The sequence below is a fragment of the Camelus ferus genome, chromosome 21 (assembly GCF_009834535.1).
Source record: "Camelus ferus isolate YT-003-E chromosome 21, BCGSAC_Cfer_1.0, whole genome shotgun sequence".
NCBI lineage: Eukaryota > Metazoa > Chordata > Mammalia > Artiodactyla > Camelidae > Camelus > Camelus ferus.
This window is the reverse complement of record NC_045716.1, coordinates 8,689,736-8,706,075: the sequence shown is the minus strand read 5'-3', so window position 1 is coordinate 8,706,075 and position 16,340 is coordinate 8,689,736. Positions and strand designations below refer to the sequence as shown.

Below are 16,340 nucleotides of genomic sequence, written 5' to 3'. Positions count from 1 at the left end.
CTTCACATTATAAATTAGTTTCTATTATAATCAGATCAGAAAAAAGAATGGAAAGGAAGAAAAGTGAAGGGCTAGTAGAGTCAGTCTCAGAAAAGAAGAAAATTACCTCGTTAGAACATCTGAAGGTGTGTTTTGGAAGTTGGTGGAAGAAAAGAAGGAAGCCTAGTGGATTATATGTGCTGCTCCTTGAACTCTCCCTCTCATGTTATCTTATACCCTTGCCAGCATTAGAATTGGGAATAATTTACAGTAGCCTTAGACTCAAATCCCTCTACCAGTCAGATTATTTGTTGGAAATAAATGTGTCAAACTAAAGCGTTCTAGTATTTGAATTTCCCTGAATGAGATTTTTTTTTTGCCATTTCTCTTATTTAAAAAATATTACAATTCAAAACTTGAAAAATGATGTACAGTCTATACTTTTAAAATGATTTGTTTAGATTTTGTCAACAAGGTAGCTTTAATGATTGATAGCGTTTTATTTTTCAAGTTTTGTAGTAAAGCTTAGTATTAACTTTTCTTTGTATGAAATGTAAGACCTGTCTACATTCATTAATATTCATCAAATGTAATTTTTATTTTGAATATTTAATTATTACTGTAAAAGAGAATGTTAGTTAAATCCAGTCTTGTTTGATTTTCATGCTTTTATGTATCCCTAAATGTCAAAGTTTCCCTGTAAAATAGGACTTTCTAGCCTTTTAAAAATTAAATTTAAATATTTACTTTTAAATCTTAATATGGTTCTCAACTGAATATTCTAACTTGTTTTTATAAATTTTTTCTGACAATGAGAAATGTGCTTCCATTCTGTTATATCACCTAACCCCCTGAAGATTTTAACAGTGGTATGGTCTTCCTGAAAGACAGTTCAGCATGGAGGAAAGAATAGGGTTTTCTATTATTTAGAAATCATTTTTTGAAATCCAAAATAATTCTTGTAAGATGTTTCCTGACTAGCTGCTATAAGTAGAAAGGAGAGGAAATGAGAGAAGGGTTCATCAAAATGGTGTTAAGAATTACAATTTTGACCTGTTTACTTCCTAGTTTCATGGTCCTGTAATTGTAGGCAAGTTATACTTACCCTCTCTCGGTACCCACTTTCTTCCTGTGAATAATAATGATGGGTCACGACTTCATAAAGATTTAAGATTTTTATTGAGGGAAAAAATATATGAAGCCCATAGCATCATGCTAGGCACATAGAATATGCTTAACAAAGGTTGGTTATCTTTCATTTTCATCTTCAATTTCCTGATTTATTTCTGAAATAATTTGTAAATTAGTTCTAAGTCACTTTTAAGAAAATTGTTGACCCCATAAGAAATATGCTTCGAATAGTAAATAAACATTCAGGTCTATAGTAAGTCTAAGTAAATGGAAATGTTTTTAACCTTTATCAGATAAATGAGCTTAAGTCACTGTCTTCTGATTTGGGTGTGAGTAACTCAGGCACTGTATGACACAGTTCTTTGACTCTTTTTCTGTCAGTATAAAAAGTGGACTAAGCAGTTGTTCCATTTATTTCTAATACCTCCTTTTCTGAGGTTGTATTTGACCTTAAATATTTCCCCAAGTAGATTTTAGTACAGAGGTGTTAGTTCCAGTGCTTTGTATAGTTAAATACATCAAATTCAGCAATTTAGTGTGGGTGTGGCAAGGATTGGAGAGATTCTAAAATGACCTAACTTCTATTAATCAAAATATAATATATTTTAGAGAGTAAAAATAGTAGCTCTATCACTTGAGTTCATGAAGACTTAGCTGATTTTTTAATAATTAATAAGTTTTTTCTGCCAATGAGTATTAGATTACTGCTGACTTTTTAGTGCCATAGTACCTTGTGGTAGTTTCTCTACAGGGTTTAAAGGTGTATCCCAGGGGTTTTTTTTGTTTGTTTGTTTTCTTTTCTGTCCTGCTCATAGGAAATAATCTTTACAACATGCCATAAGGAGAATACCTCTAGAGATTCTTGCATGTCATTAATATGTTATAAAGATCGGTCAGTTCCATTGTCTTTTGTCAATCTTGATCGGAGCTTGCCGAGTAAGTCTATAAGCCTGCATGTGCCTGGCAACTGTTACCTAGTGACAGTTTCAGCTGCAGTAGCCATTGACTGTGCTGTTGATTGGGGCAGGAGGACCGAGTCACCTTTCTGATGGTGAGTTCTTCTGCATCAGCTCAGGATGAGGAGGAGGAGCAGGGCTTCGGCTCAGGTGGAGGCAGTGATACTGAGAGATTGTTAAGAATATACCGACAGCATCTTGGTAACTGCATCACAGTAAATCGGACTTCTGAATCAAGCAGCCCAGCCTAGCAGCTGATAAGAGTGACTGTAGGTGAGAAGCATTGTTTTATTCCTGTAACAAGAGAACTATTTTGTGATAAGTGAAACTAGGAATGTACAAGGAGAAATATCCTGTGGCTGTTATGAAAGAAAAAGGACTTCTCTGCATGACTTGGTGGTGCACAAGAAAATAACTTTCAGAAGAATGCTTTCTGTTAAGCTGCTGCATTGTTCCTGAAGGAAATGTTTTTATTTCTAATGCATGTTACTTCTTCAAAAGGTATGACAACAAAGACTAACAAGAGACTCTCTGAAATGCCTATACTTTAAAAAAGACTTTTGACAAATGTTAACCTGATATCAGAATGACCTTGGAAGCCTTTTGGATGGATTCTATCCTGTCAGCCTTTCAGTATTTCAGACTATAAGATTTAAACTCATCGTGATGCTTTAGAAGTATTTTAAAACAGGAACATCTTATAACCTACCTAAATGGCCCCTGTATTAATTGAGCACTTGCTCAAAATAGAATACAGAAATAGAAGTGGCATTTTCTTAACATATGGCTGCTATATAACTGAAAATATAACAAACAAGGTAAATTTTCCACTTTCAAAAGATTTAACTGAAGTAATGATTTAATGTGTTAATCATTTAGTGAAATTAGAAAAGATGTAGAAATATATGGACTATAAAGCCTACTTAGCAATACCTAAGTAATAAATAAATAAGCTCGGAGTACATAAGAAAGTTTCTATTATTGTCTGAATTTCATATATTTACATATATTTGTGAGACATAGGTGTGGTTGCAAAGCTGAGAAATAAGTTATGACCATGCACCATTGTAAGGAAGGTGGCGTATCACATAATGAAGGTTAATTTTAGCTGAAATTAATAGCAAAAATGATTTATTTTCCTTTTGGAAAGGAAGAAGTATAAATTACGTTGCTGATGGTAGCACCAGTAACTATAATGGACTGTTTTCATCTGAATGCTTAAAAAAAATGCATGCAGAATTAAAACTTCAGAAATTTATCATATTTTGTCAGCTTTGACCCATTGTGTGTTATATTCCCTACTGGAAACATGCTTTTTTTCTCTCATGAGAGTTTTAGGGCAATCTGGAGCCTGTTACCTCTGTTCTGCTCCTTTGTGCCCAAATAGAGATGTGAGTCTTCTAGAATTGAGCTTGTTGGAGAAGGGGGTTCTTAGCTTTTGAGAGAAATGAGAGAGAAATAGATCATAAAGTTGACCCAGCAGCACCAAACCCTGAGCTGAACTCAAAGACACTTTGCCACAGTGAACTTTTTTCTTAGCTTTCCAGCCAGATCTGAGATCTTAATTATTAAAATTCTAAAATATGAATTCACAGCTCATGACAGTTGAAACAGCCTGAGAATATTTAAGACTTTTTCTTTTCTCATTCTTTCTAGTTGATCCCTAAGACATTACCTTTCTGAGAACAAATGGCTCACAGTGGCTTTTCTTCCCTTGGCAATTGCTTTTTTTTTTTTCTTTTCTTTTACAGATACAATTTTTTTGTAGTGCAAAGTAGTAGGTCCATTTTCTCTAGAAGTGCCTTATGTCTGCAAAAAGTTGTTTGAGAGCAGTAGAGGAAGCTAATCAAGTGACCTTTTTTCACCTCCTTTCTAGCTTATTCCCCTCCCTTCTCCCCCAAAGCTGAGGTGTGTTACTGCTGCACTGAGGCTGATGAAGAGACTTGAGTCCTCTCTGGGATGCTCAGCTGTGACAGGAGCGCTGCCACTGTCTACCGAAGCTGATTCTGAGACACTCATGGGCAGAGTCTAGCAGATGCTGGGCAGGGCACCTGCTTGCTGTAGCCAAGGCTGCAGGTTCCCTTAATTCCAAGCCATGAATGAATCCGGGTGGACTGAATGGAGGAGCCTGAACACGAGCAGTGGCATTTTGAATGTGTCTGAACGTCACTCCTGCCCGCTTGGATTTGGCCACTACAGTATGGTGGATGTCTGCATCTTTGAGACAGTTGTTATTGTCTTGCTGACGTTTCTGATCATTGCTGGGAACTTAACGGTCATCTTTGTCTTTCACTGTGCTCCACTCTTACACCATTATACAACCAGCTATTTCATTCAGACGATGGCATATGCTGACCTTTTCGTTGGAGTTAGCTGCTTGGTTCCTACTCTCTCACTTCTCCACTACTCTACAGGTATTCACGAGTCACTGACTTGCCAGGTTTTTGGATATATCATCTCAGTTCTAAAAAGTGTTTCTATGGCATGTCTGGCTTGCATAAGTGTGGATCGCTATCTTGCAATAACCAAGCCTCTTTCCTACAATCAACTGGTCACCCCTTGCCGTCTGAGAATTTGCATTATTTTAATCTGGATCTACTCTTGCCTAATTTTCTTGCCTTCCTTTTTTGGCTGGGGGAAACCTGGTTACCACGGAGACATTTTTGAGTGGTGTGCCTCCTCTTGGCTCACCAGTGCCTATTTTACTGGCTTTATTGTTTGTTTACTTTATGCTCCTGCTGCCTTTGTTGTCTGCTTCACTTACTTCCACATTTTCAAAATTTGCCGGCAGCACACCAAAGAGATAAATGACCGGAGGGCCCGATTCCCTAGCCACGAGGTGGATTCCTCTGGAGAGACTGGACACAGCCCCGACCGTCGCTACGCTATGGTTTTGTTTCGGATAACCAGTGTGTTTTACATGCTGTGGCTCCCCTATATCATTTACTTTCTTCTAGAAAGCTCCCGCGTCTTGGACAATCCAACACTGTCCTTCCTAACAACCTGGCTTGCTATAAGTAATAGTTTTTGTAACTGTGTAATATACAGCCTTTCCAACAGTGTTTTCCGGCTAGGCCTCCGAAGACTTTCTGAGACGATGTGCACATCTTGTATGTGTGTGAAGGATCAGGAAGCACGAGACCCCAAACCTAGGAAACGGGCTAATTCCTGCTCCATTTGAACAGGGCTACGCAGTAAATCAAATGTAATCTGACAGTGGTTTTTGGATCGTATTCTTAATTCATCTGGAAATTTGCCACTAGAGAAATATTTACTTAAATGGTTGACTATGAGAGGAAGAGACTAAAGGTTTCTTTTTTATAAATCTCCCCTTTTTTCATGGAAAAAAATAAAGAAAAGGATGTATAGAGGGTAATATCGTAAGATAATTGTAGTATGTGAGCAGTAATAAGAAAAATTAAGCACTAAGGATGAAAAAGTATCTCAGATCTTCCACAGGGCATGAACAAAGCCCCTGGCGTCTGTCTCTCTATCTGACTGGACTCTCTCTGTTTCTGTCTCTCATTCTGTCTGTCTCTGTCTCTCACTCTTTTTGTGTTTATGGAAGTTACTTAATATAAACTGCCCTTAATAGAAAAATGCTACATATTATATATGTAGTAAAGTATAACCTTTTGCATCAAAGTGTACTTTTAAACTCACTAATCTACATGGTCTCTCCATGGAGGATGCATAGTAAGCATGTATTTTGTTACCTGCAACACAACCCTTTTGCTTGTGTTTTCATAATATTTGCAGCACAAAATTTCTGCTGTGAACAAAAAGAAATGATATTTTTGTTTCTTCTGGGTAAAATTATGCTCCCTCCTCCTTCCTAACAGCCTGTTTTTTTCCTCCATTTGTCTTCATCTGCATCCTTTGGTACTTTAATCCAGAAGTGTCTTAGCTGATGAAAGAATCTGCTATATAAAACAGTCATAATGTTGAATAATTCATTCCTTCCAATAAAGCAATCTATAGACTGTTTGAAATATTTTTAATGGCTTTGGGAAACATTTTTCTTAGTTCCTTTTGAAATAGTTCATGTGCCCAAAGTGATGTCTTTTTTTTTTTCCTATAGTTAAGCTTTGTTTCTTTTAAGAAAATTCACAAATAATTCTAATGCTGATGCAGAGTACCCACTCAGAAGTGAAGTGTCACTCTTAGAGCTACTTGTTGTGTCTGTGTGTCTTTTTTTTTTTTTTTTTGAGTAAAATATTAACCTTTTTGTAGTAGGTCTACAGAGCTTATTGTTGTGTCCACCAATTTGTATGATAATGCATTTGCACATACTATATTTTTTACAACAAAGAAAAATGTAAATTACATTATGTGATCTGTGCCTAATGTTTTCTTAGCACAATATATAGATCAATATTTCTTAAGTCATCAACGTTGGAAAAAAATATACAAAAAATTCTTTTAAGAGAAAAATACTTTTGTGTAGTTGTATTTAGATATTTATATTAGGCCAACCTGCATTCTTAGTGCTGCTGAAAATACAATATACTTAATTATCAAATACAGCTAAGAACTGTCAGTATCTTCTTTTGTAATGATCTGTTTTCATATCCAGAGGTTAATTTATTTTTTAGTGTGCTACACGGAATTGTGTAATAAATTGTCAGGGGTTTAGATGTAGCAAAATGGCATTTGGGAAATTAGCAGTGGAATCAGGAGTAAGTGCTAAAACATCTAAATCTTACTTTTTTTTTTTAACCATAAGTTTCCTGCCTGGCAGATATTTTAAAATTTGTATGAAACTACTGGGTATTTTTCTTCTCAGCATTTTTGATTTCTTTGTTTTATGAAATGCATTTAGTGAAATGTGCCTATGACTCTTCTAATTGGAAGCCGACCATGTTTGCACACTGGTGGTTTGACTTCAGAGGTCCTTTGGTAAAAGAAATGTCATCATTTTATTGAGATTGTTCCAAACCCTTGTATATTTTTAGACATGTAAGAAAGGTTTAAAATAAAGAATAAAACAGTATTCTACATATCAAAACCAGACTTTGCTTCAGTTTAATAAAGCATTTACTTAGAATAAGCGTTAACTTATTGGAGGATCAGAATTTAATTGTTTGGCATTTCTGAGGTTTGGGTTGTTTATATTAATTCTTGTCCCCTGTTTGCCAGTGGCATCTTGGATAAGCTGAAATGCGCCTTTTAAGTTCAGACCAGTTCAAGGAAAACAGAGTTTGTGGAAATGTAATACTGCCAACTTTTCAGTTGACATAAATAGAACCTTCAACATTATGTGTATTATTTGGGAATCAAGTTTTGATTCCTTAAGTTTGGTGTGTAGGTATAGTTAGAAAAGATCCAGTGAGTCCTCTGTACAGAAAACCTGAGGCTGTGCTTATTGACTTTTCCTCTTGTGGCTCTCCCTCAGGACAGTTAATAACAGTAATTATGTGCCAGGCACTGTGTTAAGTTTTACGTATATTTTAACATTAAATCCTCACTACAACCCTTTGAGATAGGTACTGTTTTTATTCCTATCCTAAAGATGAGGAAACTATAAAAAAAAGTGATTTTTCCAAGGTCGCTCAGTCAGTCAGTGGAAGAGGTTCATTCACACTCAGTTGGGCTGAGGCTGAAGCCAAAGCCTATACACTTAACCATTATGCATACTGCCTCCCCACCGCCAGCGCCCCCAAAGCCTTCAAACCTTTGTGTGTCTGTCTATATTTTCCCTACAAAACCTCTTTGAGTTTTCTTTTTTTCTCACTTAAATCTTTTGCTTCAGTTCTTTTTTTAATCTTGTGATATCTTTTCCCTTGATCTTAAAACTCTCTTTTATTAAAGCAGCAATCTGATAAGCCCAAACTTGCCAGTTTAGTCTATGATCAAACTGAAACCCTGGGGCATGACATTTCCTTGACATTACTTTTGCTCATTTTTCTTAAGTTTTCATTCAATAGCTTTTTCAAGTCTCTATAAATTTCCTACTGAAAAAAATTTTTTGAAGAAAAAGAGTGGAGAAGGGAAGCTTTATTGTGGCTGAAAGGAGAGCCTCTCTAAGGCCAGATCTAGGTTTAAATTCTTCGTTGATTATAATGTTTCAGGTACAGCTAGCTCTAGGGCAAGCTACTTAACTTCCTTTTGACATATTTTAATATGTGTTTATAGAGTAAGATAAGACTTATTTTGAAACTACTCTGTCTTTTTTAGATTAATGTGTTTTAAAAATAGAAAGCATAACCATTATTCTTATCATCATATTGTATTCTGTGGTAATTATCCAGTTTGGTTATAAATGACAGCCAAACCATAATGCTGTGGTCTATTGCTAAAGGTTCTATTATCTGTGGAGTTGTTACTGAAGTTACACAGTGTTGGAAGGCTTTATAACCTACCAGTGTGTGAAACCTGCACTGGAACCCTGGCCCTCATGAGCTGTTTGGCCCTAGATAAGGTATGAAATATTCTAAGTCTTCAGTTTTCTCATCTGGAAAAATCCAGAGACTTGTACCCTCCTATTAGGCCGGATTTGAGGACTAAATGAGATAATGTAGTCTGTGTGCTCAGCATGGTTCCTGACACATACAAAGTGTTGGGAATGTGGTAGCTGCTGTTTTATTATCTTTGTGACTGCTGTATTTATTGCCATCACAACTTAAAGATCAATAGTTCCAATTTAAGAAAATTGTGTTTTATAACAATTAGAGTTTTCTAAAATAGCATTTTTGTTCAAATCTGTTTACACTCAAATAGTTATTCATGAGACATCATTTGAGATTAAAGAGGTCCAGCAAGCAGATGTTGGGATGAGATAGGGATAATTTTGAGGTTAACCTGCCTCCTTACTTTATTGTATTAAATATGCTTAAACATTTTTTCTTTTATCAGGTTAGCAATAGTGGGAAAGGAATGTTCAGGAATATCTTGCCGTTTGTCTTTGCGTTTTAGTTTTCCTCATTTGCTAAAATGGAATTTAAGATACTTTGTCATATATGTGTTACCCGGGAGAAACAAAGATTAATAAGCAGATTTGCTCTACTTATTCATTATGTAAGATTAGAAATGATGTCGCTGCCTTAAACAACCTTCCTCTGTCTCTCTCTACCCTAGAAGCTAATCATTAGATGTGGAAAAGATATAAATAGGTGATAAACAGATAAAGATTAAGATGTGGGGAATTTACTGGTATAACATGCTGAGCATAGCATCATCTGTGTCCAGGTAGGACCATCAAACTGCATAGGAGCTTATGTTACTGAGCTGATGCTCTATTCTGTTGTACAGGTTCCAACAGTTGCTCTTTTCCCTGAGCAAAACTTAAAGATGAAGAAGAATCTGTGGAAAGTGGCATAATCCACAACCAAATATATAGATGTTGAGGAAAACAATATGACCTGAAAAGGGGAAAAAAAAATAGATCCTCTTTTCAGTGTTTCTTGTAAGTGAAAGTTTTACCCAATGTTAGTTTTGCACTATAATTTGAAGTGTTTTAAAGTTCCTTTAGTAGTGTAAACGGTCGTCTTTTAAAATATTAAAAGCGATGCGATCAGGTTTTTCTTCTTTATTAATAATCTCTTTTAAATTTTTTTTACAGTGAGCATTTACTTCTTTTATAATCAGAATACTGTTTCATTAAAAAGAATGCTAACTGTTTAAAAATATTTTGATGTTTCACAAAACGGTTTTGTTGTTTCTACAAGTAACATTATCCAATTTTGTCTCAATACTATTTTCTTTTGAAGATAGTTTATGTAGTTTTCTGACTTCTGTAATATTTGTTATTTTCAGAGAAGTTTGATGCCCTGCTTATGATATTAGATGCTCTTGAATTAATTTTGCTTCATCACAATCAGTTTGAAATTTATTTGCTGAATCTGAAATTAATCTCAATCACTATACCCCTTTTTTGGGCACCATTTTTTAAAAATGCATCATTGATGACACCTTTTCAGCTTTTTTAATATCTTTAAATAACAGAAGGATGACCCTGCATTAGGGAATTATCATTCAGCTGGTGTGTTAACTGCATTTCCCAGATAGGCAAGATTCTGCTTTCAGTCCTCCATCACCAAAGATCTATAACTTTTTTTTAAACATTTTTTATTGAGTTATAGTCATTTTACAATGTTGTGTCAAATTCCAGTGTAGAGCACAATTTTTCAGTTATACATGAACATATATATATTCATTGTCACATTTTTTTTCACTGTGAGCTACCATGAGAAAAGATCTATAACTTTCATGGTAACTTTTTTCTACTTTTATATAAGATTATCTATGAAGGTGAAGAAAATTAGAGTAATAAATTTAGCAGGAGTCAGTTATGTCTGATAGATACTAACGTGAAAGGCATATGTGATGTCAGTAATCTTCACTATAGGTAAATAGGACCAGATTAGTTTCTGATATTGTGAATTTTTAAAATATGTAGGTGATAAATATCAAGAAAAATAGTGCACAGTGATAGAATTTATTGAATGGAAATATTTGCTTAAATTCTAAAACTTCACCCAAATGCTGCTTTATGCAAGAGGAATCACATTTATCTTTGATTTTAGAAATTTGACTCCAATTTTATTTTATGTTTTCTACTTAAATAAGTGTAAATAAGGTTGATGACAGTTAAACATGCCCAGATATACTTTATAAATTCAAGTGGTGGTATTATTTTAGGTAGAATGCCCACATACAGAAAGTCAAGTTCGAAGTTGTCTATGCTGTTCTTTAAAATTCAGAATATATCTTTGAAATGCAGACTGTAGCAAGAAATGACCCGTGCATTTGTCTGAGGTTATGCCTGACATGCATTCATGTATATACCCTGTGTAAAATGCAGTTTTAAAACATTTACTTATGTTCCTAATACAATATGAAGTTTTAAAATAGGTATTATTAGATTGTACATTTTATAATAATAAATAGCTTCTTCACAGTTATTTCATTTACTCTTTCAGGAATTTTATAATTAAAAATCCTAAATTGGTAAAATAGATATTATCAGTGATGGATTTGGGGAAGATTGAAAGGTAATTTTTGAATAAGCAAGTGAAAAAATCCTGGTTTTAATATTTTAACAAGTTAAATTATATTTGAATTTTTCTTTTATTTATTAGTTTGGTAAGGAAAAGAGGATTAAAAATTCTGTTTTTAGAATTGCTTAAAGTTACCAATTTCAAAAGAGAACATAGTTTCTTATTTGCAAGGAAACTTCTGTATAATGTGCATCTAGGTTTTTGTGAAGTGTTCTTTCCATAAGTTAGATTTTAAAATATAATTTGTATTGAAATTAAAATTACAAGTAGTTATTCATTTCACTTTTTGCTCTCCTCAAATAGATTTTGAGGAAAAACTTGACATCCCCAAAATCAGATTTATCACACTTCCTATTTCTGTTGCCCTAGCAGAATTTTTTTAAACTTACTACATGTGCAAGATCTTAAAACTTTACTGGATTCCTAGGTGTATTTACTTGGAAATAAATCTGGAAAAGTGCATTTTGAAGACTCATATTTAGAATGTAATGTTAAATAGATCTTGTGATGGTTTCTGTTATTGCAGTCATCAGCTTCACATAATCAGCCCTATTTTCTCAGTTTCTAAGTGTGATTTAACACTTAAAATTGAGCAAACTGTTAAAATTTATTAGAGGACTATATCTTGATTTACTTTTATGGATTTTGAAGTCCACGACATCCTGTGATAGCATTTATCTGTGGGACAAATAAAGGAGTGTGCATGTGGGTATGTGTGTATTTGCTGTAATGCTTTCATCGTGCCACAGACTTAGGAGAGAAAATCCCAGCATCCTCAACTTGCAGCCATTGTAGACTGTTCAGTTACTTTTGCCATAGTTAAAGGTACACATTTTTCAGTAGAAGACATATTAGGATTTGAAGTAACATTCTTTGGTAAGATTACCAGTGATGTCCTAGATTTGGCATGTTAAAATGGGATATATTCAAATGATTCCCTGTACCATGAGGAAAATGGAGACCAGTAACCTGCCTCTCCTGTCAAGTGTGAGTGTTAGGTAGTTATTAGAAAACGCTGCAAGTTAAAATTTGAAAAAGCTTAAAATGCTTTTGAACATGTATAATACCCATGGCATTATGAATTAGATGTATTCTAAAAACTTCTGTGAGTAAGCATTATCTAATTTCACATATAGAAATCTGAGATAAGATTTTTAAATGAACCCAGCAAGATCATATGGCCAGACAGAGGTACTACTGACCATGTCTTCTGTAGCAGTGGTTTTGCCTATACGTTAAGGTTTTTGAATAATATATTTATAAATGGCTGGTAATAGAGTAACATGACCTTTCTTCCTTGAGTAGAAAATGAAGACTTAGCTGATATAGGAAAAATTCCATTTTTCAATTTATGAAGTAGGAAAGGTTACCTTAAACTGAAGGTTGGATTTTGAGATCATGGAAATTTAAATGAGATGTATTATCAGGACTGCTCATTGTTTTGGTATTTCTTAAAACAATTTCTCATCCATAGAGGATAATGGAAATTGACCTTTCTTTTTAAAAACATGACAGTCATCTGCTGAATGTATTGAGATATATAGACTAATTTGAACAGTATTAGTTATGTATTTAAAAAACTATAACCTTAATGATGAAGAATTGTCAAAAACACACTACAGTATTCATATAACTACTTCTGAAAAGTAAACATGGCATAGCTGTGCACTTTATGTTCTGAATGTTCTTTGTAGTGGATTTGCAATGTTGTTGAAGTCATAGTGGGATGGGTTTTTCTGAAGCATTATAATGGAAAGGTTTTGACATTTTTGGCTACAGTGCTTTATATATGTTTTTTGTGTAGCCTAAGAAATTGTACTCAGGGGATTAGAGAGATCAGTCTGAATTAGTGATGTTTCAAATAAAACCCTATTAATATATAATTCAGTTTTATTTATTTTATAATAATGGTTATAGGAAAAGGAACTCAAATTAGGCTAACACAGGATTGCCTTATAAATGTCCTTAGATGAAACCTTTTCTTAGTTTCTAGTATATGCATCAGTTTAATACAAATGATTTCTACTGAGTTATTTCAAAAGTTTATCGTCTTAAACATTTAAAATTTTTGTGAGAATTTGATACTCATTAAAAGGATTTGTGAGTTGAGTCATTGCAAAATCCAATTTATTGAAATCTGAATTAACCAGCTATGTTTACATTCTGTATCAACAAATTAGGACAATAAATATTTATTGATTGTGTTTTATGTGACATAAGTTGTGGTTCTGCAGATACTCTAGGACCTTTTTAAGTCCAAAGAATAACTTACTGAATTGTGGGAAGCAAACAAGGGGGCATATTACCTAATTTCCAAAATTTGAGGAAGAGATTGCAGAAGAGCCTTAGGAACAATGCAATAGATGGAAGAATTGGAGGGATTTATGCATTTTAAAAGATGAATATTTAGCCATGTGTTTGGATGCTTTAGTCTCAGAGGATACTTTGGGATATTTGAGAAGTTTTTAGGTAAAAGGAAAGGAAATGTTCAGTATTCAACATAGTACAAATGTGTTGTTGAGAAAAATACAGGAAAACTTCAGGATGCAGTATATTAAAAAGAAAATATTCTTTTATGTGGATTAAACATAATTGGAATGAAATCATTAGGTATAAAGTATAAGCTTTGAGATCAGGGTAAGAATATTTACATGCATAGAAGTAGCTTCAGGGGCTGCACATGGGACATATTCTACCAACTCAGATATCATCCTAGACCACTGCTGCTGTTTTTTCCCCCTAATATTTGTCACCTGATTATTGGGGAATCTACTTTCTACTAAATTCTATGCAAGATAATGACATTTATAAGTAAAACAGATTTTCAGTTCTCCAAGCACATATAGACTATTAATAGAGGATATACAGACTAAATGTAGATAACTATAGTATAGGATAGGAGTTGACAAAGTGCACTGCTTACTACTGTAAAAGTTTTACCGAAACATAGCTGTACCCATTCATTTATGAATCAATCTATGGCTGATTTCATCTTTTATACTGCAATGGCAGAGTTAGTTGTGACAGAGATTTTATGTCCTATAAAACCTAAAATATTTACTATTTGACCCTTTCAGGAAGAAATTTCCTGACCCCTGGTGTAAAAACATTATGTATACCTTATACATGGTACTCACAGTAACAGAATGTTGTGCTTTTGTCATTGCTAAGGATTTCATAAGGAGTGATTGCTAACTGCAGCCTGGTTCATCCAAGTATCAGGAAAATTTCTGATACGGGTAAAACTGTAGATATTGATTCCTCCTCTGTGATTCCAGTGGTTTGTCAACTGATTACCTCACTCTAAATGAAACACAGACGTACTCTTTCTAATTAATTAATTCTTACCTTTTACAGTTAATCTACATACTTATTTAAATCTTTTCCTCTTTGGCTAAAGTTCTTTGTGTGTAAAACTTACTTCCTAGTCTTTTTATTCAACTGCTAATGTAGTGTCATCACACATTATTTTACCTTTAAGTATGGAGTCAGTAATGCTTAACATTGGATGTACTTTTCAAACATCAAAAGCATTTGTTAAACTTTCCTTCAATAAATCATAATCTTAAAGTCTGAAAAATTGATTTACTTGTAAATAAGTAGTCCTCTTTTGCAGTACTCTAAGAAGCAGTAAAACAAAAGAACAGAAGATCTAGCTATGTAAGAACGAACTTGTATGCAACTCAAAAATGTGTACGACTTAAGAGAAATTATAATTCTGCATTGATATATAACATTATTAATAGGCTCTTGGTAAAATGTAAGTTAGAAAATTAGTGATGTAGTTGCACTCATGGCTAAGATTTATTACAGCAAAAGGCATTTTATGGTTTTTTGACATTGTCAGATGCTGTTTAAAACCAGTCATCAGAATGTTTTGGTTTTCCTGAAGTTTAGTCAAATGGGTGAGAAAATGAATAATCTTAAAACTGATATTGAAGACACACTTCATTTGGTTCATTAGAATAAAAGCAAACAATTATTATATATGCTTTCTGTGCACTCAGTGCTTTTCCATGTCAGAGGTAGGTGAGCCATCATTTGAACCCATGTAGTCTGGCTGAGCACCCTTATAATTTGTTTATTGTATGTTTTTTCTAAATGAATGAAAGGAAAATTTCATGTAAAGCTGGATGTTACAAAATAGTAAATTGTCAGGTTTGGTATTAGTTGATTTTAAGAACCATCTCAGAGGGCCATTAGATCTTCCTGCTTTTCTCAGAGCAGTCAGTGGACTGGAGGGTCTTAAGATCTCAAGGGTTTCTTATAGAAATAATTTGAGTGTTATGATAGTGTCTCTACTTCATATGTCCACCACTTTCCCTTCCATAATTACAGAGTCTGTAAAAGGACAATTGTTGTGAACTTATCTTGAAATTCTGCCTTCTCTAATTTTCATCCCTTCTACATAGCTAATTTCTCTTTTTTCATCTTCCATCAAGATTCATTATAGATTTTATTTTTAATTTTTAAGGAACTATTACTCCTCAAGGAAATTTGGGACTATTTAAAAAGATTTAAAAGGATTTTGGGTAATTTGTATCTATATTCAACTGAAATGAATGTCTTTCTGACTTCTTCTCAGTGTGATTATACAGAAAAAATTAAACTTCGTATTTTACCCAAGAACCTTCTGTATATGTTGGTAGTACCATTGCTCCTATCTCTAGTCTTCTCTTAGTCTTGAACCACTCCTTGTAAAATATGATTTTGAAGCTTATGGCCAGCTTTTCCGTGAATGTGCTCTAATATATTCTTCTTTAAATGGCTTAATATAATGTTCTGTATGTCATATGACAGTAACAGAGGAGAATGAGGTTCTTATTTTCCCTTGGTTATATACCCTACTGCTTTTTTTTTTTGTATATATATTTTTATTGAAGTATAGTCAGTTTGCAATGTTGTGTCAATTTCTGATGTACAGTATAGTGCTTTAGTCATACATGAACATACATATATTCATTTTCATATTCTTTTTCACCATAAGTTACTACAAGATATTGAATATAGTTTCCTGTGATACACAGTATAAACTTGTTGTTTATCTGTTTTATATATATTAGTTAGTATCTGAAAATCTTGAATTGCAAATATATATTTTATATATGTAGGTTCGTATCTGCAATTTATCCCTTCCTGCCCTCTTCCCTGGCCCTGCCCCCAGTAACCATAAATTTGTTTTCTCTGTTTGTGAATCTGTTTCTGTTTTGTTAATAAGTTTGTTTGTCTTTTTTTTTTTTTTTTTTTTTTTTTTTTAGATTCCACATATAAGTGA

The 16,340-nt window shown here is 33.7% G+C and overlaps 2 protein-coding genes across 5 annotated transcripts in view; both read left to right on the top strand.

Annotated features, from left to right (window-relative positions):
* Positions 1–16,340, top strand: part of RABGAP1L (RAB GTPase activating protein 1 like) — a 563,059-nt gene that overhangs the window by 181,512 nt on the left and 365,207 nt on the right. The window lies entirely within an intron of this gene.
* Positions 1,283–7,064, top strand: GPR52 (G protein-coupled receptor 52). 3 transcript variants are annotated; one of them, XM_006172564.3, is made up of 2 exons: positions 1,283–2,884; positions 3,943–7,064. In XM_006172564.3, the coding sequence occupies exon 2, from the start codon at positions 4,162–4,164 to the stop codon at positions 5,245–5,247; it is 1,086 nt and encodes a 361-aa protein (XP_006172626.1). In that variant the 5' UTR covers positions 1,283–2,884; positions 3,943–4,161; the 3' UTR covers positions 5,248–7,064. The 3 variants fall into 3 exon arrangements, with proteins under 3 accessions (XP_006172626.1, XP_032319591.1, XP_032319590.1); XM_032463700.1 differs by having other exon boundaries at positions 1,283–2,339; positions 3,943–7,049; XM_032463699.1 differs by having other exon boundaries at positions 1,283–2,567; positions 3,943–7,049.

What these genes read in the sequence shown, in the direction of transcription:
- GPR52 (XM_006172564.3), top strand. Translation starts at nt 4,162, where the DNA reads ATGAATGAATCCGGGTGGACTGAATGGAGGAGCCTGAACACGAGCAGT.